The sequence below is a fragment of the Cyprinodon tularosa genome, unplaced genomic scaffold (assembly GCF_016077235.1).
Source record: "Cyprinodon tularosa strain WSP-4 unplaced genomic scaffold, ASM1607723v1 ctg79, whole genome shotgun sequence".
Lineage (NCBI taxonomy): Eukaryota > Metazoa > Chordata > Actinopteri > Cyprinodontiformes > Cyprinodontidae > Cyprinodon > Cyprinodon tularosa.
Window position 1 is genome coordinate 2,782,031 of NW_024039551.1, and position 22,872 is coordinate 2,804,902.

At 40.0% G+C, this 22,872-nt stretch overlaps 1 protein-coding gene across 1 annotated transcript; it reads left to right on the forward strand.

Annotated features, from left to right (window-relative positions):
• Window positions 1-1,813: 1,813 nt before the first annotated feature.
• LOC119773911 (transcription activator BRG1-like) lies at window positions 1,814-22,733 on the forward strand. The gene is made up of 20 exons (XM_038271132.1): window positions 1,814-2,013; window positions 2,437-2,671; window positions 4,270-4,402; window positions 4,946-5,482; window positions 5,650-5,748; window positions 8,623-8,881; window positions 14,173-14,299; window positions 14,387-14,560; window positions 14,661-14,834; window positions 15,799-15,972; window positions 16,062-16,109; window positions 16,273-16,403; window positions 17,050-17,125; window positions 17,215-17,324; window positions 17,405-17,552; window positions 19,923-20,086; window positions 20,197-20,263; window positions 20,352-20,462; window positions 22,305-22,418; window positions 22,592-22,733. Exons 2-19 carry the CDS (start codon window positions 2,456-2,458, stop codon window positions 22,332-22,334), a joined length of 2,778 nt encoding a protein of 925 aa, XP_038127060.1. The 5' UTR covers window positions 1,814-2,013; window positions 2,437-2,455; the 3' UTR covers window positions 22,335-22,418; window positions 22,592-22,733.
• The last annotated feature ends 139 nt before the right edge of the window (window positions 22,734-22,872 follow it).

The following is a 22,872-nucleotide window of genomic DNA, read 5'->3' on the forward strand; positions in this document are numbered from 1 at the left end:
CAGAGGGAAAGACAGGAGAGAAAAAAAACAACGCTTAATTTTTATTCTGCTATCAAAGTTTCAAAAAAGAAAAATAAAGTTGTGTGAAGAGGAAAATTTAGTCTACTCACCTGTTCTGACTGTAATGTCCAATATAGCTGCCACTAACTTTGCACTTTATATCACTTCTATCTAATTAACCCTTTCATCCAAGAAATGCTCTGCAGGTTATTTTCTTCCTCTCAAGTCTTAAAATGAATAAAATGCAAAGAAACACAGTTGGCTTCTGTTCTGTTCTTTTGCTAAACTCAGCAGTTTGTGTATCCCAGCAGTTAATGAACTTGATGATTACGCTGAGGATCCTTTCCCCTCAGTCTTAATTAATAGCCATTCACACTTGTTATGATTTAACTCCCTGCTTTAGTTTAGCCTCCCTCAATGCACTTCTCTAGAGAGCAGTTTATCTTTCCAGCTAAACCGATGTTTAGCTTGGCTGAAGAGAAAATCTGATACCTCTTTTTTTCTTAGACACATTTTGAACTAATTTATTAAAAACTAACTTTGTATTCAAATGAATAAAAAAAATAAAGGAACTGGTAGTGATTTAGAATTAATATGTTATAACAAGACTTGTCGAGAACCATTGTAGGAACTTTTGCAGATGATTGTTGCTTAGTAAATAAGTACAAGGAAACTTAAACACGTTAATTGAATAAATCTGATAGATGATTTTGATTTTTGATTTTATTACAATCTACGATGATAGTGAAGGGAATAAAAATCAATATGCAGACTCTACATGCCCCTCGCACACTCATTCTGATCTTATCTTATCTGATTTTATTTATTTATTGAAATATCCATGTAACAGTCAACTCATGTCTTTCAGAAATGATGGTCCAATTTATCCTTGGAATTCAAAAGCAGAAACTTTCCTAAATTGAAAAACTATTTTAAAAAATAGAAAATTAAAAAGAAATCAAGTTCTGGTCGAAAAAACCTTTCAAAAGTATTCTTACCTCCTGAAATATTCAGATGTCACGGTCAAAATACAAACTTCAAATCTATATTTTGTATTCAGTCGCTTATCTTATACCCCTGTATGTCAGTGCAACCAATTTCCTTCAGTACTAAAGTAATTAGATTGAGTCCAGTTGTGTGTATAATTCTAAGATATATGCATCCATTCTGCAAAGATCTGCGAATAGGTTCTGCAACAGCCTCTTCCCCACTGCCTCAAGACTGTTGAACTGTTGAACCCTAAACTGGACTCTGCATCACACTACCAAAGTGGCTGAAACTTTTATGACCCATCTAAATAAGGAACAAACTTCCAGAAAACTGTAAAAGTGCGGAAAGCCTGAGTTCCTTTAAATCAAGACTAAAAACACATTTGTTTAGGATTGCCTTCGACTGTTCTAGTTAAACACTTCAACTGAAACATCAAGTTCAAGGTTTTTATTTTCTTTAGTCCAACTGTTTTCAATGTTCTTTTTTGTTTCTGCATTTCTATTTATTTATTTTTTCCTATTTGTTTTGATTCTGTTTTATTTTCCTATATTTTAATCATGTAAAGCACTTTGCATTGCCTTGTGCTATACAAATAAATTTGCCTTGCCTTGCCTTGCCTAAAAATCTCACTGATTAATTTATCAAGTGTTTGTGGTCCCCCTGCAAGAAGAAAATGGTCTAGGTCCCCGAAGGCTATGAATACGCCCTTAAAGAAGCAGGTGTGTTAATGATCATGATTTTAAGGTGAACTGTAAGCGCTCCTCAATCCACTATGGTTCTGTCCCGATGCGCCGCTGCGCGCGCATGCGCGCTGCCTCGCGGCAGTGACTAGACATTCGGTCATAGGAGCGGTGGAGGGGGGCGCTCGAGCCACGTCCATGAAGCAAATCAACGCTTGAAGGCGGATTACAAAGAGGCTGAGGAGACTAATTGCGACATCTGCAGCGTCTTCTTTCATCTCCCCTAAAATATCGGCTTGGGAGCGCACAGGTTCGGCCCAGACTGCCTGTTCTGTTGATGCCGGTAGGTCAGTCAGCACAAGCACAGTCCGCCATTCCCCCTTATTTTATGTTTAACCAGACCCTCTTCCATGCATTGATGGAGGAAATTGGCAGCAGCAGGGGCTCCTGTGCAGAACTGAGAGGATTTGTCCATGTTCAGATCAAGTTCAGCGCTGCTGGGATTTTTTTACGCATCGAGCGGTTTGGTGCAGCGCAGCAGAGAATCTCCTGAAAAGCGTTGGAGAAATCCCCTCTGTTCTGGAAATGAATCATTATTTTCTTTATATCATAAAATTAAACTGCCGCGCGGCTGCATTTAAAATTCTGCTATAATATCAATTTATTTATATTAAAAACAGATCAAACAGACTTAATAATTCTATATATTAAATAGACAATTTTCCTTTTTTTTTTTTTTTTCCTCTGTTTGCCCCTTTTCTCCCAGGAGCAGGAGATCCAGGGCGATGTCAACACCTGATCCTCCCATGGGGGGTACTCCCCGTCCGGGTCCCTCCCCCGGTCCTGGCCCCTCCCCAAACGCAATGTTGGGCCCCAGCCCAGGTCCTTCCCCTGGCTCCTCTCACAGCATGATGGGGCCCAGTCCTGTTCCTCCTTCATCTGGGCACTCCCAGCCAGGGCCTTCTGGATATGGCCAGGAAAACATGCACCCTCTGCACAAAGTAAGGACAAGTCAGTCCAGGGCGTCCTACTCTGACCCTTTATTATTTCTAACAATTCCATTACAATGTCAATGAAAAAATATGATCTATTTATTTATGGATGCAGATGATATGATATATTAATTTTCTATACTGGGTTACATTTTGGGGCTGCTCAGTGGGGCAGTTGGTTGCACTGCTGCCTTGCAGCAAGAAGGTTCTGGGTTCAATTCCCGGCCCACAGTCTTTCTGCATGGAGTTTGCATGTTCTCCCTGAGCATGTGTGGGTTCTCTCCGGGTACTCTGGGTTCCTCCCACAGTCCAAAAACATGACTGTTAATTGATGTCTCTGTGTGTCCCACTCGGGATAAGCGTGTTAGAAGATGGATGGATGGACGTTACATTGCATTCTAGGCTTTGTTTATCTTTACACGCCAATTGAAAAGTTTTATTAACGCACACATTAATCCCCATCCAAGAGGGAGGAAATCTTTTAGAGTATGCATTTTCCTCATTTGTACTAGTTTTGTCATATAATCTGCTTTATGGGGTCCACTGCCAGAGGTTACCTGCTTACAGTGTTTTTAAAGTGTAATAATTGTTTTAACAACGAAAAATAATATATAGGCGCCTATTACTTTACAGGTTTTCTGTTTTAGGAAGTGCCATAAATTAGCGTTGGTGTGTTTCTATTTATTATCTCTTAAAGCCTTTTGCGGTATGTTTCCACCAGTTTGGTGCATCAAGAAGCTGAGATGTTCTTTGCAAAATATCTCAAGCTCAGGAACGCAGCGGAACATTGGGTGGAACAGCAATTAGACTTCTAGCTCAGCAGTATCCTTAGACGTGAACAGTTCCATTCTAGCTGTAAGTCTATGGTTGTTAAGCTGCAGGTTGAACCTGTTTCCTGATTCAAGTCAAGTTTGCCATTGGTTTCCTTCTAGCTTTGCCTCATAGGTTCATCCATGTTCCCAGGGACTCTGATCGGCTTCCCTGTTCCTTCAGTAGAAACATCCTCAGCCTACTGCTCCCATCACCACCCTTGACCAGAAAGTTCTGGTTTGGTCTCATCCAAATAAAACCCTTTCTCCCCCAGATCACTGTGCCCATTTCGTGGCTGATGGCAAACTGAACTTCTTACAGCTCCATTTCAGCAGTAGCGTTCCTCCATAAAAGTCAGATTTGTAGAATGTTGTGTGAACTGATTCTTCCACCTGAGCTGTAGATCTCTGCAGCTCCTCTTCTGATTATTGGACCAGGTGTACTGGCCAAGGAGACACTGGTTGTGTCTACTTCTGTTTTCAAATGATGGACTGAATAGAGCCCTGAATGATTTTTAAAACCAAGGATATTCTTTTCTATTTTAAATTTCTCTAAAGATTTCTCCCTGACCCATCCACTGTTAACTTTTGGTCTTTAAGGGGCAGTTTGTTCACTAATGTTCACTAACGATCCTCCGAGGCCTTCACAGAACAGATTTAACTTACTCTCAGGTCAACTGTATTCATACATGATTTCATTTGGAGGTCTCCAAGTAAAGGGGGCTGATTATAAACACATGCCATATGGATTTCATTCTGCATTTAATGTCTCATTTTCTCTTTGAATATTTCCTACAGCCGATGGAGGGCATGCACGAGAAGAGCTTGTGTGAGGACAGTCGCTTCAGTCAGATGAAGGGGCTGTCGATGAGACAGGGCGGGCACAGCGGTATGGGCCCCCCACCCAGCCCTCTGGACCAACACTCACAAGGTAATTTAACAATCTGAAGTAATGTCATTCCTTCCAGGGTTGTGTAAGGACAGGAGTGGTGGAATTGGGGGCGATGTGGTTGCATTTCCTCACAGGCAGTGTAGCTGTTGTCACACCCTACAATGTATGAAGGATTGTTTTCACTCTGTTCATTTGTTTTCTTTTTTTTTGTGGGTACTAAATGGGAATCATTAATTCACAACTCAGTGTAGCTTAAACAAAAAAGAAAAGAGTTTGTTATCAGACAACAGCTGTGTGGTATTTCCTTCTGTTAGAAAGACATGCAGGGACTAACACCCAGCTGGTCTTGGGTTTAACGCAGGGAGTCTGTCTGAGAAAGCTTTTGAAATAGGAGTTTTGCAGGATTTAATGAGGGTTAGGTGGTGATTCATTGTTTAGGTTTGCTGCAGGCTGTGGAACACAAAATGATTTTGATATTTCAGAATATGCATGTCACGGATCTACTGAGACTGAAACCAAACTGCGGTCACTGTTGTTTTGTTATAATTGCTCCCTCCTTGCGTTTGTGTTTGGGTCCTCCAGGTTACCATTCTCCTCTAGGTGGCTCCGACCACTCCAGCCCTGTTGCTTCAAACGGCCCCCCATCTGGTCCTCTTATGCCATCGACCTCCTCCTCATCCTCCTCTGCTGGTTCTGCCTCAGCCTCTCTGGACGGTCCCAGTGTCGATCAGCATTCTTTGGGGCCTAATCGTTCTGGACCAACAGGGAGTTCTGGACCTGGCCCAAGCCCTGGGCCTAGTCTTGGCTCTAGCATGCCCAGTCTTGGTTCTGGCCTTGATGGTAGCGGCCCTGGTGGTCCTGGTGGTCCGACTCCCTTTAACCAAAATCAGCTTCACCAGCTCAGAGCCCAGATCATGGCATATAAAATGCTAGCCCGGGGACAACCCCTGCCTGACCATCTCCAAATGGCTGTACAGGGAAAAAGGCCGATGCCAGGGATGCAGCAGCAGCAGCCCATGTCCAGTCTGGTCTCTGGAGCTGGTGGAGGACCAGGTGGTGGTCCAACAGGACCCGGATCAGGGCCTGGGCCAATGGGCTCCAGCTACAGCCGGCCTCATGGTGAGTGTCCATGTAGAATGTGCAGAATACTGATGTAGATCTTTTCGAATTGTAAAAAAAAAAAACGTAAAAACAATCAGATGTTGTTGTATTTTTTTCTGATATTAAATTAATTAGTAAAAGTCAACCAATGAAGCACAGGTGTTATATATCCTTGTATACCTTAGGTATGATGGGTCCCAACATGCCTCCCCCTGGTCCTTCAGGGACTCCAGTTGGGATGCAAGGACCGAATCCCAATGGACCATCCAAGTCATGGCCTGAAGGTTAGTTGTTTTCCTGTCAGACTACAAAATGAAGCAACTTATTTTGATTTCTGTCACCAAAATCTTATTCTATATATGGTACTATTCAGAAAATCTATGAAACCATCCCCTGAAAAATATTTTAGCTGATGAATTCTGACCTTAACCATCACAAAGGGGTTTGACTACAAGCAGCAGGTATAGCAATAAAGTAACAGAATCAACAACCAAACCAAAAGATAAACATACCAGAGTCTCAAATTTGATCCCACTGCCTAAGATACATGTAGAAAAAACAATAAATGTGAAATGTATTATATTTAGGCAGAAAGGAAATATTTCTGCACCAAAAAGATTAATTCATTTCTGATGAGGAATGATGCTGTGTCACATTTTAGTCTGTTTTTTGTTTTGTTTTTTGTTTCCCAAAAATACCTTTTTCAGACACATCCTATTTGCTTTGGGTAGTTTTTTTGATCAATTACCGGTTTTATATACCTTTGCTATAATAAAGCTTTAATAATGTGTACAAGTTTCACACCAATTATGTGTGTATCTATGGACTAACAGCTGTTGCAGTGTAACTGAAAAACAGTTCTCTTACGTATAGATGCTGTTGAAAAAATGAAGTGCCTAAACTAGTTATTTTATAAATGCATTGACTCACTTTAATAGAGCTAATTATGGCTCCAAAAATGATCATAATTTCAATTCAATTCAGTTTATTTATATAGCACAAATTTACAATACATGTCATTTCAAAGTTTTCTATCTAAGGAAAACCAGTTGATTGCATCGACTCATTGACTCAAAGGCAATCCCATGCAATAAGCATGATTGTAGCGACAGTGGAGAGGAAAAACATCTTTTTAACAGGAAGAAACCTGCAGCAGACTCAGTGTGAGCGAACATCTGCTGAGGCTGAATGGGGTTCAAGGAGACAGAAGCAGACATAGAAAAAGAAACAGAGATTTAAAAAAAAGGCAGCTGTAAACCAGCTTCACCGGTGGCTCTGTCCAGGAATCACACAGCCAGGCAGACGAGCTCAGAGCCAGGTCTCATGTCAGAGGATGAGGAGAGCACATCAAGCCAGTCACAGTCAGAGAAACAGGACTACACTGGATCTCGATTATCTAGAAACAAAGGTGTTGATGGCAGCAGCACAGCTGATATTTCTCTCCAGGATGCTGTCACACATTTCAAAATCAAACTTTCTTTTAAAGGTTGTTTATTTTCTTTTATGCTGTTATTTCTACCCACTTGAGCAATCAACAATTAAAGCCTAATTTCTATAGTCTATTAATATTTTTTTCGATATTCTTATTCCGCACATTTGTTACACAACACATAAAGTTGTTTCTTGCTGCGTTTATCTATCCTTAAATCTGTTTATCATAAGCCTTAATCTTTAGAAATGTCTAAATGCAGCTGTACCTACACTTAAATAAAGATCTACACTCACCGGCCTCTTTATTAGGTACACCTGTCCAACTGCTCATTAACACTTGATTTCTAAGCAGCCAATCACATGGCAGCAACTTAGTGCATTTAGGCATGTAGACATGGTCAAGACAATCTCCTGCAGTTCAAACCGAGCATCAGTATGGGGAAGAAAGGTGATTTGAGTGACTTTGAACGTGGCATGATTGTTGGTGCCAGAAGGGCTGGTCTGAGTATTTCAGAAACTACTGATCTACTGGGATTTTCACGCACAACCATCTCCAGGGTTTACAGAGAATGGTCCGAAAAAGAAAAAACATCCAGTGAGCGGCAGTTCTGTGGGCGGAAATGCCTTGTTGATGCCAGAGGTCAGAGGAGAATGGCCAGACTGGTTCGAGCTGATAGAAGGGCAACAGTGACTCAAATAACCACCCGTTACAACCAAGGTGGGCAGAAGAGCATCTCTGAACGCACAGAACGTCGAACTTTGAGGCAGATGGGCTACAGCAGCAGAAGACCACACCGGGTGCCACTCCTTTCAGCTAAGAACAGAAAACTGAGGCTACAATTTGCACAAGCTCATCGAAATTGGACAATAGAAGATTGGAAAAACGTTGCCTGGTCTGATGAGTCTCGATTTCTGCTGCGACATTCGGATGGTAGGGTCAGAATTTGGCGTCTACAACATGAAAGCATGGATCCATCCTGCCTTGTGTCAACGGTTCAGGCTGGTGGTGGTGGTGTCATGGTGTGGGGAATATTTTCTTGGCACTCTTTGGGCCCCTTGGTACCAATTGAGCATCGTTGCAACGCCACAGCCTACCTGAGTATTGTTGCTGACCATGTCCATCCCTTTATGACCACAATGTACCCAACTTCTGATGGCTACTTTCAGCAGGATAATGCGCCATGTCATAAAGCTGGAATCATCTCAGACTGGTTTCTTGAACATGAAAATGAGTTCACTGTACTCAAATGGCCTCCATAGACACAAGATCTCAATCCAATGGAGCATCTTTGGGATGTGGTGGAACGGGAGATTCGCATCATGGATGTGCAGCCGACAAATCTGCGGCAACTGTGTGATGCCATCATGTCAATATGGACCAAACTCCCTGAGGAATGCTTCCAGTACCTTGTTGAATCTATGCCACGAAGAATTGAGGCAGTTCTGAAGGCAAAAGGGGGTCCAACCCGTTACTAGCATGGGGTACCTAATAAAGTGGCCGGTGAGTGTATATTATGGGTTAGGATGTGAGTTATGATCATTTTAAACAAAATTGAAAAAATTAATGTTGAGTTGATGTTAAACGATGTAATTTGCTGCTTTATGTTGTCAAAGTTTTTTTGTTGTAAAATGCCGGACCTCCTGTGTGTTTAGCAGAAACCTGTTAAAGTGTTTGCGTGCTGTGGTGGGAGAGGCAGAGCTTTATGTTAACCTTTCCTTTCCCTCAGGCCCTATGGTGAACGCAGCAGCGCCTTCCAATGCACCCCAAAAACTGATCCCTCCTCAGCCCACCGGTAGGCCTTCTCCTGCTCCCCCATCGGTTCCCCCAGCTGCCTCTCCCGTGATGCCCCCACAGACCCAGTCTCCTGGTCAGCCAGCTCAGCCTCCTCCCATGATGCCTTACCACGCCAAGCAGAACCGCATTACTCCCATCCAAAAGCCATGCGGCCTCGACCCCGTGGAGATACTACAGGAGAGGGAGTACAGGTATTACAGCCTTATAGGGATTCATCTTACTTTATCTGAAGTAGCTCACAGTTTGCCTGCTGGTGTAAATCATAACTAAATTTAGGTGGAGCTAAAAAGTTTGCTTTTAAATTTAGGGCAGTTTCTCAATATGTATACTTGTGCGTCTAAAGTACTCATGTGCCCATGAAATGTCATCAGCCTCAGACCTAGTACTGTTCCAATTCAAAAAAACATAAGACCAAGAACAGACAAAGTCCCCGGATATTGTTCTCGCCCCTTCCTCTTAACCCAGCATGCTTCAGAGCAGACTTGTCCGTTCTTGAGATTGTCAGCTGTCCCAGCATGCACCGCGGCAGCAGCAGCTTCCAGTGGAGCGCTCACAGAACTCAGAGTATATAAGTTAAAAGTTCTCTTTTTTGTTGCCGTGGTTCTACATAAATACATTTTAAGATCATCTGAGGCAAGAACATTATACTTTTAAGCATCATTATATGTAATGTTGCACCGATACCAGTATCGGGCGGGGCCCCGATCCAGCACTAAAATGGTGGTATCGGCGGGTACCAACCAATAGGGCACAGATACCATTTTGAGAGCCAAAAGTTTAACTATGTTTTTTTTTTTTTTTTTGAATTAGGACAATGCATATTCATCAACATGTCAGCATAAAGCAAAAATGTAAATATGCCAGAATTAGCACAACAGCTAATTTGCATCCGCTGTCCTAAGGCAGGTAAAAACCGTGAACATTAAACAAGACGCTACAGGAGAGAACAGAGTGGACACAAACAGATAAGATGCCAATAACTTAAAATCACAATAAAATTAGGTTAACAATAAAATCAGGTTAACAGGCCCATGGAAACAGATGAATTTACCTGTGAACACATGTCTGGTTAGTTTTCAACCAATGTTTCAAGGAGAATTTAAAACGTATGTGGGTTACACAGCCCCTAACATGAGATGTCACCCATTGCAGGTAGGCAAGAAAAAGTTCTACTGGATTCCCTTTGTATTAGGCAGCAGCTTGACAAAGCCATGATGGCAATTATTTTACATCCAAGTAGTATGCAGTACTTCATATATACGCACACACACATCAATTTTAAACAGATGGTATTGGTATCGGCCGATACTGCACAGCCAGGTACCGGGTATCGGTATCGTGGCCAAAAAATGGTATTGGCGCAACACTAATTATATGGCCTATTTACTGTTTTTCATCCGTCATTAAAAAAAAATTGAAATGTTGAGAGAATCAGGGCAACCAGTGGACCTCCGAGACTAATGGCAACCTCTCTTGGCATAGCCGATTCTGCATGCTCTTGTTCTTCCTGAATCCATACTTTCTTGTGTTCTTTTCAAGAATATACTTGGCAATAACACGAGTTCATACTCGCGTTCTTGTGAATTGAGAAACGGCCTAAGTTTCCTGGAGATTTGACAGGCAATTTAACTTGGCACCATTGCTTTTATGCATGTTTACCACTAACTATTTTAAAAACAAATGGGCAGTGAGATGAATAATGATTATTTTAGATCTCCTAGTTAGGTTTGTTTATTGTCGATTAGTAGGAGTTATTTTAAATTAGTGTTAAATTACTGCTGTAGTTCTGTGTTTTAGCCACAGGTGGCAGTATCATTAGAAAATGCCTCTTTAAAGGTAGAGCATAATTTTGATTAAAACTATGTAACAGGACATTTTAGTTCAATTACAGATATTACCACTACTTGTATGACCAACAGTGGTATAAGTTGTATAATTGTCAACTTTAATATTAAGATTCCTTCCCACTAATCTCACCCAGCAGAAATTTTCTCCCAAACATTAAAGGATCTCTTTTCCCCAAAAAGACCAGGGGTTTAATCCCAAAAGAACTTTCTGCTGGACAGTTCTGTGTTTCTTAAGATATATCTACAGCCTTCATTTAAAATGTCTTGCTGCTGCTAACCTTGATTCTTTGCATGGTAGTTTTTTTCTGTTTTTTTTTTTTTTTTTTTACAGGTGCTAGTACGGTGGCTGAGAAGTGCAAAACACATTTACAAATAAAAAACAAAATAACATTTAAAGAAACAAAATTATATTTTATGAAACAAATGTATTTTTGAAAAAAAAGTTAACATTTTTAAAAACACATTTACATTTTAGCAAAGAAATTTACATTTTAGGAAACAAATTCACATTTTAAATAAGTTAGATTTTAGGTGAGAGAAAGTTTCATTTTAGAGAAAAAAAAATACATTATAGGGAAACAAATTTACATCTAAAAAAAATTGACCGTTCGGAAACACTTGTACAAGTGGAAAGACAAAACTGAAAGTGGCAAAACACAGCTACATAGCCAAAAACAAATTAACAAAAGACAGCTACACGGAAAGGGAATGTCCCAGTGGCCGGATGTGACGTCACCATTACCCTGACTTGTAGTACAAACAGCTCAATCTGTAGTCCTCCTGCTTCACGTGAAAAGTCAGCGGCGATTTTATTATTGTGGAGCAAATTTCAGCCAATTTACACCATTTTGTTATTCGTGCGGACGGTCTCTGGAACTTTTACGGGACACGGACCAGGTGTGTCCCGTAAAAGTTCCAGAGACCACAATAAGGGCAAAACATTGTTCGGTTAGCGTAAACTTAAGAAAAACAGCTTCAGTGCAATTCTTTCCATCTAAAATCGCCGCTGTCTTTTCACGTGAAGCAGGAGGACTACAGATTGAGCTGTTTGTACTACAAGTCAGGGTAATCGTGACGTCACATCCGGCCACTGGGACATTCCCTTTCCGTGTAGCCCTCTTTTGTTAATTTGTTTTTGGCTATGTAACTGTGTTTTGTCGCTTGCAGTTTTGTCTTTGCACTTGTACAAGTGTTTCCGAACGGTCAATTTTTTTTTAGATGTAAATTTGTTTCCCTATAATGTATTTTTTTTTTCTCTAAAATGAAACTTTCTCTCACCTAAAATCTAACTTATTTAAAATGTGAATTTGTTTCCTAAAATGTAAATGAGTGTTAAAATTTATTTATTTTTTTTCAAAAATACATTTTTTCATAAAATATAATTTAGTTTCTTCAAATGTTATTTTGTTTTTTATTTGTTAATGTGTTTTTGAATTGTCAATGTGCTTTGCACCTCTCAGCCACCGTATGCTAGGCTAATGATAGCCTTATTAGGTTATTTTGATAGGGCTTGTTTATATTTATGTTTGCCATTTTTTTATTGGTGGGATTCCACCTACTTGTTTTCTTACAAAACTTAGGGAATCAGTTTCATAAATAACATATTTGGGGCTTTCTTTGAACAGTAAACATGACGGATCACAGCGGTGCAGAATAAAGGACTTTGTTCTGCAACCAGAGCGTAGTCTGAGTCCCAGTTCCATCCTTCTCATTCGTTGTGTCTTTGGGCAAGACACCTCATGTGCATTACTCACTGATGGTGGTCAATGTGTGTTACTGTCAGCGTGCCCCAGAGCAGCTGTAGCTACGATGCACCTCACCACTATTACTTTGTGAATGTATGTGTGAATGACTGAAGGTAGTGTAAAGCGCTTTTGGAGTACTCTGACTTGAAAAGGCAATTTATAATGTAATATGCAATGTTAGAGCTGTTTTCTCTGCAGAAGGCCTGTTTCAGTAGACTCACAAACTAATGTATAGCCTGTTATTATTGTTAAACAACTGTACACAAAAAGAGAGCAATTCTTAAAAATAATAATGGGAGAGTTGTGGCCACATAACTACTGGTGTTGCATAAATGCACAGAATTGACACACTAATGATCAGTGATGGGACTAACGGCGTTGAAACTAACGGCGTTACTAACGCCGTTACCTTGTTTTAGTAACGAGTAATCTAACTAATTACTTTGACTGTAACTATAACGCAGTTACCATTGCAGACACCCCGTTACTGCGCGTTACTCAGGTCGCACAATGAACCTTTTTTCATGATAGGACTCGTGCGCAGCTGCGTGAAGCTGACACCCCACCCACGTCAAAAAACTCTGCAAATAGACTGAATGGTTAGTGCAACGTTAGTGCAGATTTGTGCAGAAAAAAATATTGTTTGTGCTACTTTTGTTTAAGAGATATTAAAGATTATTTTTTAGGTCATCAAGAGGTGCACGCCTTGTCATGAGAGAGGGGAGGATGAGATTCCGTCTGTCAGTTGAAAAGGTGGGTGTTTCTGCTGGTGGGTGTTAACGTACAGCACACACAGAGAGATGGAGAGTGAGGATGACTCCAGCAGCAAAACAGCGTTTTCCACATGGAAATACCGGTGTTACGTAGAGCTGCGTTTCCCCATCACATAACGGTTTCCTCTGCATCTCCACACAGCGCAGGCGGCAAGAGTCACCGCGCAAGCGGCAGGAAACGCGCATGCTCGCTAAAGGCGCGCAACAGTCGCTCTGTGCTCGCGCCACAGGAGAACTATGGAGAGCGGGAACGATCAAATGAACCTGACAACAGCCAGAAATGATAGCCTATATGGAGAAAGGGAGAAATCTGGATGGATGGATGGATGGATGGATGGATGGATGGATGGATGGATGGATGGATGGATGGATGGATGGATGGATGGATGGATGGATGGATGGATACTCTGCCTTCTCAACCTACTGTATTTTTTATTTTAAACATTATTTGATGGCCTTTGTGGCAGGGATGGAGATCCATATTTTATGTCACACGCAGAGTATAGATCTAGATAGATAGATAGATAGATAGATAGATGGATAGATAGATGTTGCAGTATCTATAACAACCCAAACACACAGGATTTCAGAATTAGACATCCCCAGTTATTAATTTCATATACTCACCAGATCTGAATGTCCTGTTATAAAACTTCACATCGCGTTCCCCCCTGATGTCATTTACGTTGAGTTGCAATAAATGCTAAACTGTCTGCAGGTTCTTGTCTTTGTCGTCCGCTCTATTCAGCTGGCTTTGGAAACACACGGCGAGAAGGTGGGGGCCGGGTGGTGAGGTTTACGGGGGCGAGGAACGGAAAAGTAACGCAATAGTTACTTTTACTAGTAACTAGTTACTTTTATTGTGGAGTAACTCAGTTAGTAACTCAGTTACTTTTTGGGAGAAGTAACTAGTAACTATAACTAATTACTTTTTCAAAGTAACGTGCCCAACACTGCTAATGATAAACATTTGGAGTTGAGTCTTGTTTCTGCATTCCAATAATTTGTAAAAGATTTGATGGATAAACCGAACCATACCTTAGATTCAATCCAGACATCTTTAGTGTTTGGATTAAATCTATGAAAGGAAGTGATCATGTACTGTTTGGTTTTTCAGGTTGCAGGCTAGAATTGCTCACCGAATTGCTGAGTTGGAGAACCTGCCTGGTTCTTTGGCTGGTGATTTACGTACCAAAGCTACAATAGAGCTCAAAGCTCTTCGTTTGCTGAACTTTCAGAGACAGGTAGGAAATAAAGTATGTTGAACTTTAAACATAAATATTATATCTTCCACATAATATTCTCGGTGGAACACTTTGTGCTGCCTCTAGCTGCGTCAGGAGGTGGTGGTGTGCATGCGACGCGACACAGCTCTTGAGACCGCCCTGGATGCCAAAGCCTACAAACGGAGCAAACGTCAGTCGCTGCGAGAGGCCCGCATCACGGAGAAGCTGGAGAAACAGCAGAAGATTGAACAAGAGCGCAAACGCAGACAAAAACATCAGGTAAAGGAAAAAAAACTAAAGTTACATGTATGATAATCATCATATAGTAATTTATAATTTTTTTTTCACTTGTACCTATCTACACCCTACTTGATAACAGGAGTACCTCAACAGCATTCTCGCGCATGCCAAAGACTTCAAAGAGTATCACCGCTCAGTCACCGGAAAGATTCAGAAGCTGACCAAAGCCGTGGCCACCTACCATGCTAACACTGAGCGGGAACAGAAGAAGGAGAATGAGCGCATTGAGAAAGAGAGGATGAGAAGGCTTATGGTAAGACGTGACAGAAAGAAGGCTACCTAGAACAGATATCAAGAAAGGAGCGGATACCTGTTCCAGTCCAATGACACATTAAAGTTAACATTACATATGTGCATAGAATAGAATAGAATAGAATAGAATAGAATTAACATTTATAGTGGAGATAGTCATGCATGCCAGCAGCTAAGCTGAATGCAAATAAAAGCATTTATATACACATAAGGAAAGTAAATCTAAAAAAGAAAAAAAGTAGAGAATATACCTCAATGAGGTAATAGCTTTATCATGTGTTAACATATTAGTTGGTAATATATTTTAACTAATGTGATATAAGACTGTGTTATCTCAGGTAAGTGTAGACCACTGATCTCTATTTATTCACTCTATGTCCAATTGGCCATCAGTAGTACACATAGCTATGAGGTCACCAGCGGCCATATTGGTACTCCCTAGTCAGACTGGTCAAAATGTAAACAATACGTGTGCTACAGCATCAAACAACAAAGATTTTAACATTTTCAGGGGGGCTTAAAACTTTTAAAATAAAGTCATCACTTTGACACACACTTGCTGTTTCATGGCATCAGTAGATTACTGTAATTTATGGTAAACAAAAAATAGGCACATCACATTGCACAGTCATTATGAAGTCCATAAATAATGTAATATAACATATTATACAAATCCATCACAACAAAAGTAGTTTGTTAATGGAGCATAAGAATACTAAAGTCACTTACACTTATATTTTAAATACACTTTATTTGCTTGGTTAAATGCTAGGCTAATTTTAGCATCAACATCTGTATTAATATGACTTATTGATAACACACTGCTGGTTAAAGTGGTCTTTAGGCTGCTCTCCATACTCAGTCAGTTTAATACTGATTGTTTTTGCCTAGGACCTGAGGTATACCTTTAATTCACACAATAACTATTGGGAACCCTTTGATTCTCACCTGTTTGTTTTTCACAGGCTGAAGATGAAGAAGGTTACCGTAAACTGATCGACCAGAAGAAGGATAAGCGCCTGGCCTATTTGCTTCAGCAAACTGACGAGTATGTTGCCAACCTTACAGAGCTGGTTAGAGCCCACAAAGCTGCACAGGCTCTCAAGGAGAAGAAAAAGAAGAAGAAGAAAAAGAAGAAGGTAAAAAAAAAAAATAATAACTATATATGTTTTTGAAAGTTGTATCCACCAGTAACCTTTGTCTGCTGCTGATTTTGCTTGTGTTGCAGTTAGAGAACGCAGAGGGCCAGGCTCCAGCTCTCGGGCCGGATGGAGAGGTGAGCCATTTATGGCATGAAAATAAAACAACCGCATCTTTTAAATGAACCGTAACAATACAAACAGCTGTTTTATTGTTTTTTAATGAACAATAACAAATGTCAATGTTTCAATGAAGCCTAATGAAAATGACTTGAAAATCCTGGATACCTTCTGTTGCAGCCCCTGGATGAAACAAGCCAGATGAGTGACCTGCCTGTTAAGGTCATCCATGTTGACAGCGGGAATATCCTGACAGGCGTTGATGCTCCCAAGGCTGGACAGCTGGAAACATGGCTGGAAATGAACCCAGGGTGAGAAAAAAATAACACATAGATGAAGGATGAAAACCAGGAAGGCTCAGAGGTTGGCGAGTGACTTCACAGATTCTTTAGACGCTTTAAGTCTTATTGAAAATGTTCTTGGTTTTAATATCTGTCTGTCTATTATAGAAATACTGTACTTGTAAAAGTACAGTATTGGAAAATTTCCAATAAGCCCGTACAAACAAAATATTAAAAATATAATTTAATTAGAAATAAAAAGGTTTGGAATCATCCAACATCTCCCAGCCAAGTTTAAAACGCTCTAAAAAAAAAATCAATAAAGTAACTATTAGCCTTGTTCAGATGTTTTTCTATTGTATAAAACACCTTTTTTAGTAGGTTTTTAGCTTCTACACTACATGTTCTTGGTTAATTAGCTTACTTGCAAACTAAAAAAAAAGCAAGATCGAATATATTAACTAATTTTTAAACATATAAGGCTAATTATTTTTGGACCTTTGGTTATACTGGGTGATAATATGGAGTTCCTCTTCTGTTCCTACAAGGCAGCATGGTACATTTTCTACCCATTTAGGTTTATCCTGTTTTTCGTGCCAAAAAGCTTTTAAAATAATAAGTTTAGAAAGAGAAAAATCGTTTGATTTAATATTGTTGATCATTTGTGTCTGTTTAGTTACGAGGTAGCTCCTCGCTCCGACAGTGAAGACAGCGAGGAGGAGGAAGAGGAGGAGGTGGGTTGCGCTCCTAAGGTTAATATAAAACTTACAATCTACACACTATACATATCCTCACTTCTGTTGAGAATTCAACAACCTAAAGCTGGGAAACTGTTTGGTAGGAGGAAGAAGAGGAGCCTCAGCCTTCATCAGCTCCTGTGGAAGAAAAGAAGAAGATTACAGACCCTGACAGTGAAGACGTGTCAGAGGTGGACGTCCGACATATCATAGAGTGAGTTTTCCTGACACGATACGGTTAGATGACTTTAACCTGCTGCCTTTGAAGTGAAGCTACCTACCTGTTCTGTGCAGGAATGCTAAACAGGATGTGGACGACGAGTACAGCGGGGCGGCTTTTGCTCGAGGACTCCAGTCATATTACTCTGTGGCTCACGCCGTCACAGAGAAGGTGGAGAAACAGTCCACTTTACTGATAAATGGACAGCTCAAACAGTATCAGGTAAACACAAGTACTTAGTGGGTTTTGGGGATTCTTCTGTTATACCGAGTTACCTAATAGGCTGTTTAAACACCTCAGCAAACTGGATCCAAGTTAGCAGTTCTGCTTCTGTCCCCTGTGTTTGATTTTAAATTATTGCCACTCTGATGGTTATTTGCAAATGTCGAAATACCACATCTGGAGACAACATAGTGTCTATCTTACTGAATAATCATAAATCTAAATGTCTTCTCCATCTGATTTTTCTATTAATCCATGTAATTTAAGGTTAAGTATTTCACTACATACCACATAATAATGAATATATATATATATTTGAAAGCTCGGTAGCTTTTTGGAGAAGCAAAGTAATATAATATAATGCTGATGCTATTATACCATGTCCTGTTTTCTGGTCAGGGAGTTTTTGCAAAATTGTTTCGTATTCAGGTCAACTGACAGCTTTGCTAGAGCCCGGGACAACACAGAGTTTTTTTTTAATATTTACTCCTAAAATCCCTCAAGCCTTTGATGTCATCTTACCTTTTTCTCTTTTTTTTGGTGCGCCAGAGTTCTGAAAACCCTCATTTTATGTTATGATGGGTTGGGGGGAGTTCTAATGGCCCCATATTTATATATATATATATATATATATATATATATATATATATATATATATATATATATATATATATATATATATATATATATATATATATATATATATATATATATATATATATATATATATATATATATATATATATATATATATATATATATATATATATATATATATATATACATACACCCGTGTTTGATCGCATATAATGTGTAGTTGGTGTAATATTAAATATTTTTATCACAAATCTTTTCTGAAAAATTACTTCTGTCGGTATTTTTAATAGTCAGAGTGTCAATTTGGGCCCCCCCCCTGTCCTGGGCCTGGGACATTTGACCCATTTGTCCCCCCCTGTTGGCGGGGGTGCTCCTATTTCTTAAGGTCTTTCTGACTCAGACACACAACTACAGTTTTTAGGAATTTTAAATCAATCATTCATGTTTTAGGACACGTTCTCGGAGGTGAAGTCTTAAAAGTTGTTTTTCTTTTTAACAGCTACTTTAGGACATTAATTTATGTTTTTAAAACTTTCGCTTAATGCTCCAATTAATATGTAAATATGATGTTTTTCACTACAATAACCACAACAATTTTGCAGTCGTTAAAGCCTAAGATCAAACAGCTTCTCTGGAACATGAACTTAGTCTCAGCTGAGATTTGTGTTAATTTGCTTTGGGGCGGACTCTGCACATTGATGGCTTTGGATTTGATTCATCCTCCTCTTAATCAAGACTACTAACCTCTTTTTTTAATCGCATTAGACTGTATTTTTTATTTTCACAACACTTTACCATTTGAGTTTTGCAGCCCTCAGCATTCAGACTTTTCATAAAATTATTTTCAAGGTAACTTTTTTTCTCCTTTTGCCTCACAGATGGAAAATTACTTCAGGTGCTGCAAAACGAGACATGAATAAACTGACTTACTACAGTTAAAACAGCAGCTTTCAGTAAATAAGTTTTAATATCGATACCAATCATTTGACAAAAAAGAAAATACTTGGTTTGAACCCAAATATGAGGGATTTGCAAACCAGCCAGAAAACTGAATTGTTTCAAAAAAGGTCTTAATTTAATACCCCCAAAAAGAGAGGTCAACAAACCAGACTTCAATTCAGATACTAAGACAAAAAACTCAAGCACAAAAAGACCAAACAAGACATGATGGAAACTTAAATAGTGGCTGATTAGACAATTGTGGACGCAAAAAGGGGGGTAACTGACTAACAAACTAACATGCAAATAAACTCAATTAAACAGACAAATACTGGTCAGACACCAAATGCTTTTTTAAAGTGAACAAATATAACGCAACTTTCCAAAACAAAGAATACCTAAACATATGACAAACACATTTCCTCTCCCATTACAGCTGAGGAGGCTGCATTGACCATATAAGCAGAAGTAAGCTGGAGCTCATTGGAGCCCTCCAGCTGCTGCCCTAAAGGAAACTTTCAACTCAAAGAGAAATAAATGAATCCATTGCATATTAAATAAAAACTTAGCAAACTAAAAAATTAAGTTAACTAAATGTGTTCACTGCAAATAGCTAACTAAAAAGTCCGGCTAATTGAAATATGAATTAAAATCATTTTGAAAATGATTATAAAAAACAGTTACCACTCATCAGCTTTCATGTGTCACACCAAATATGGTTCTTGTTATGTGATTAGGGTCCCGGTCCCTATTTTCTTTAATCTTTGTTTATTTATTGCGTGTTTCAGATTGTGAAATAATTTTTTGAATTGCAGGTGAATGTTTCTCTTTCAGATTAAAGGTCTGGAATGGCTGGTTTCTCTCTACAATAACAATCTGAATGGGATCCTAGCTGATGAGATGGGTCTGGGAAAAACCATCCAGACGATTGCCCTCATCACCTACCTCATGGAGCACAAACGGCTCAATGGACCCTACCTCATCATTGTTCCCCTCTCGTGAGTTAATCCTTGCTTCCATGATGAGATAATAAATAAATGTCCGTCTTTAGAAACCATGTGGTTGTTATATTGGTTCACATGAAAACTGAGGTGAATCTGTTTGGCAGAACGTTGTCTAACTGGGTTTATGAGTTTGATAAGTGGGCCCCATCGGTTGTTAAAGTGTCCTACAAGGTGAGTTTTCACCCGCAGACACCTTCAGCATGTATGTAGTGTTTTGCATTTTTTAAAGGATAAAAAAAAATATTTTTTTGTGTTTTAGGGATCTCCCGCTGCTAGAAGAGCTTTTGTCCCCCAGCTGCGCAGCGGCAAATTTAATGTTTTACTCACTACTTACGAGTACATCATCAAGGACAAACAAGTGCTGGCCAAGGTGAGTACAGGTGCTGGTCATAAAATTAGAATATCATGAAAAAGTAGATTGATTTCAGTAATTCCATTTAAAAAGTGAAACTTGTATATTATATTCATACATTACATACAAACTCATATATTTCAGATGTTTATTTTGTTTAATTTTGATGATTACAAATGACAACAAATGAAAATCTCAAATTCATCATATCAGAAAATTAGAATATTGTGAAAAGGTTCAAAATTGATGGCCCCTGGTGCCACACTCTAATCAGCTAATTAACTCAAACCACCTGCAAAAGCCTTTAAATGGTCTTTCAGTCTAGTTCTATAGGCTACACAATCATGGGGAAGACTGCTGACTTGACAGTTGTCCAAAAGACGACCATCGACACCTTGCACAAGGAGGGCAAGACACAAAAGGTCATCGCTAAAGAGGCTGGCTGTTCACAGAGCTCAGTGTCCAAGCACATTAATAGAGAGGCGAAGGGAAGGAAAAGATGTGGTCGAAAAAAGTGTACAAGCAAGAGAGATAACCGCACCCTGGAGAGGATTGTGAAACAAAACCCATTCAAAAATGTGGGGGAGATTCACAAAGAGTGGACTGCAGCTGGAGTGAGTGCTTCAAGAACCACCACACACAGACGTATGAAAGACATGGGTTTCTGCTGTCGCATTCCTTGTGTCAAGCCACTCTTGAACCACAGACAGCGTCAGAAGCGTCTTGCCTGGGCTAAAGAGAAACAGGACTGGACTGCTGGTGAGTGGTCCAAAGTCATGTTCTCTGATGAAAGTAAATTTTGCATTTCCTTTGGAAATCAAGGTCCCAGAGTCTGGAGGAAAAGAAGAGAGGCACTTCATCCACGTTGCTTGAAGTCCAGTGTAAAGTTTCCACAGTCAGTGATGGTTTGGGGTGCCATGTCATCTGCTGGTGTTGGTCCATTGTGTTTTCTGAGGTCCAGGGTCAACGCAGCCACATACCAGGAAGTTTTAGAGCACTTCATGCTTCCTGCAGCTGACCAACTTTTTGGAGATGCAGATTTCATTTTCCAACAGGACTTGGCACCTGCACACAGTGCCAAAGCTACCAGTACCTGGTTGAAGGACCATGGTATCCCTGTTCTTAATTGGCCAGCAAACTCTCCTGACCTTAACCCCATAGAAAATCTATGGGGTATTGTGAAGAAGAAGATGCAATACACCAGACCCAACAATTCAGAAGAGCTAAAAGCCACTATTAGAGCAACCTGGGCTATCATAACACCTGAGCAGTGCCACAGACTGATCGACTCCATGCCACGCCGCATTGCTGCAGTAATACAGGCCAAAGGAGGCCCAACTAAATACTGAGTGCTGTACATGCTCATACTTTTCATGTTCATACTTTTCAGTTGGCCAACATTTCTATAAATCCTTTGTTTTTATTGGTCTTCAGTAATATTCTAATTTTCTGATATGATGAATTTGAGATTTTCATTTGTTGTCATTTGTAATCATCAAAATTAAACAAAATAAACATCTGAAATATATGAGTTTGTATGTAATGTATGAATATAATATACAAGTTTCACTTTTTAAATGGAATTACTGAAATCAATCTACTTTTTCATGATATTCTAATTTTATGACCAGCACCTGTAGAGGACAGAAAGACAGACACAAGACACAATCCAACTCAAGCTGACATAATGAGTTCCACCATCGAATGTTAATACGCTGCACGCAGCTTTTTATACCCTGTTTTATTATATTTTGACGCTATTGTTTGCTGTGTTTCCATTTGTTAGATTTTAAATCCCCCAAATCATCTGTAAGCTGTTGAGTTTGGCCAGTCTGACCCCCCGCCTCTGCTGCGTCTCAGTTCTCTCTCCTAGGTTCAGCAACACATTGACATGGCCTCTCCCCATTGTCCTCTGTGGCCATCATGCTGCCATGCATTCATGTTGTCTTATAGGGTTCCAGAACGGGCTGACAGGTGGGTTAGGTGAGGGTTCTGGTTCAGGACTCAGGATGCTCAAGGACAAAGTGGACAAGAAATCGTCCTCTAAAGCAGTTCCTAATTTCAGATGTGTTTGATTACAAGCGCAGAGGGTTAGGTCTGCGAAGCTGTAGCGTGAGTAAAATGGGTTTTCTTGTTGTGTCGTCCAGATCCGTTGGAAATACATGATTGTGGATGAAGGCCACCGGATGAAGAACCACCACTGCAAGCTGACCCAGGTCCTAAACACCCACTACCTCGCTCCAAGGCGAGTGTTGCTGACCGGGACGCCACTGCAGAACAAGCTGCCTGAGCTGTGGGCACTCCTCAACTTCCTGCTGCCCACCATTTTCAAAAGCTGCAGCACATTTGAGCAGTGGTTCAATGCTCCATTTGCAATGACAGGAGAGAAGGTGGGCATTACCTGCTGATGTATCCTGGATTTAGAAGC

Coding starts and splice junctions, on each gene's coding strand:
- LOC119773911 (XM_038271132.1), top strand. CDS start 2,456: ATGTCAACACCTGATCCTCCCATGGGGGGTACTCCCCGTCCGGGTCCC. Junction 2,672..4,269: donor ACATGCACCCTCTGCACAAA/GTAAGGACAAGT, acceptor TATTTCCTACAG/CCGATGGAGGGCATGCACGA. Junction 17,126..17,214: donor AGGTGGGTTGCGCTCCTAAG/GTTAATATAAAA, acceptor ACTGTTTGGTAG/GAGGAAGAAGAGGAGCCTCA.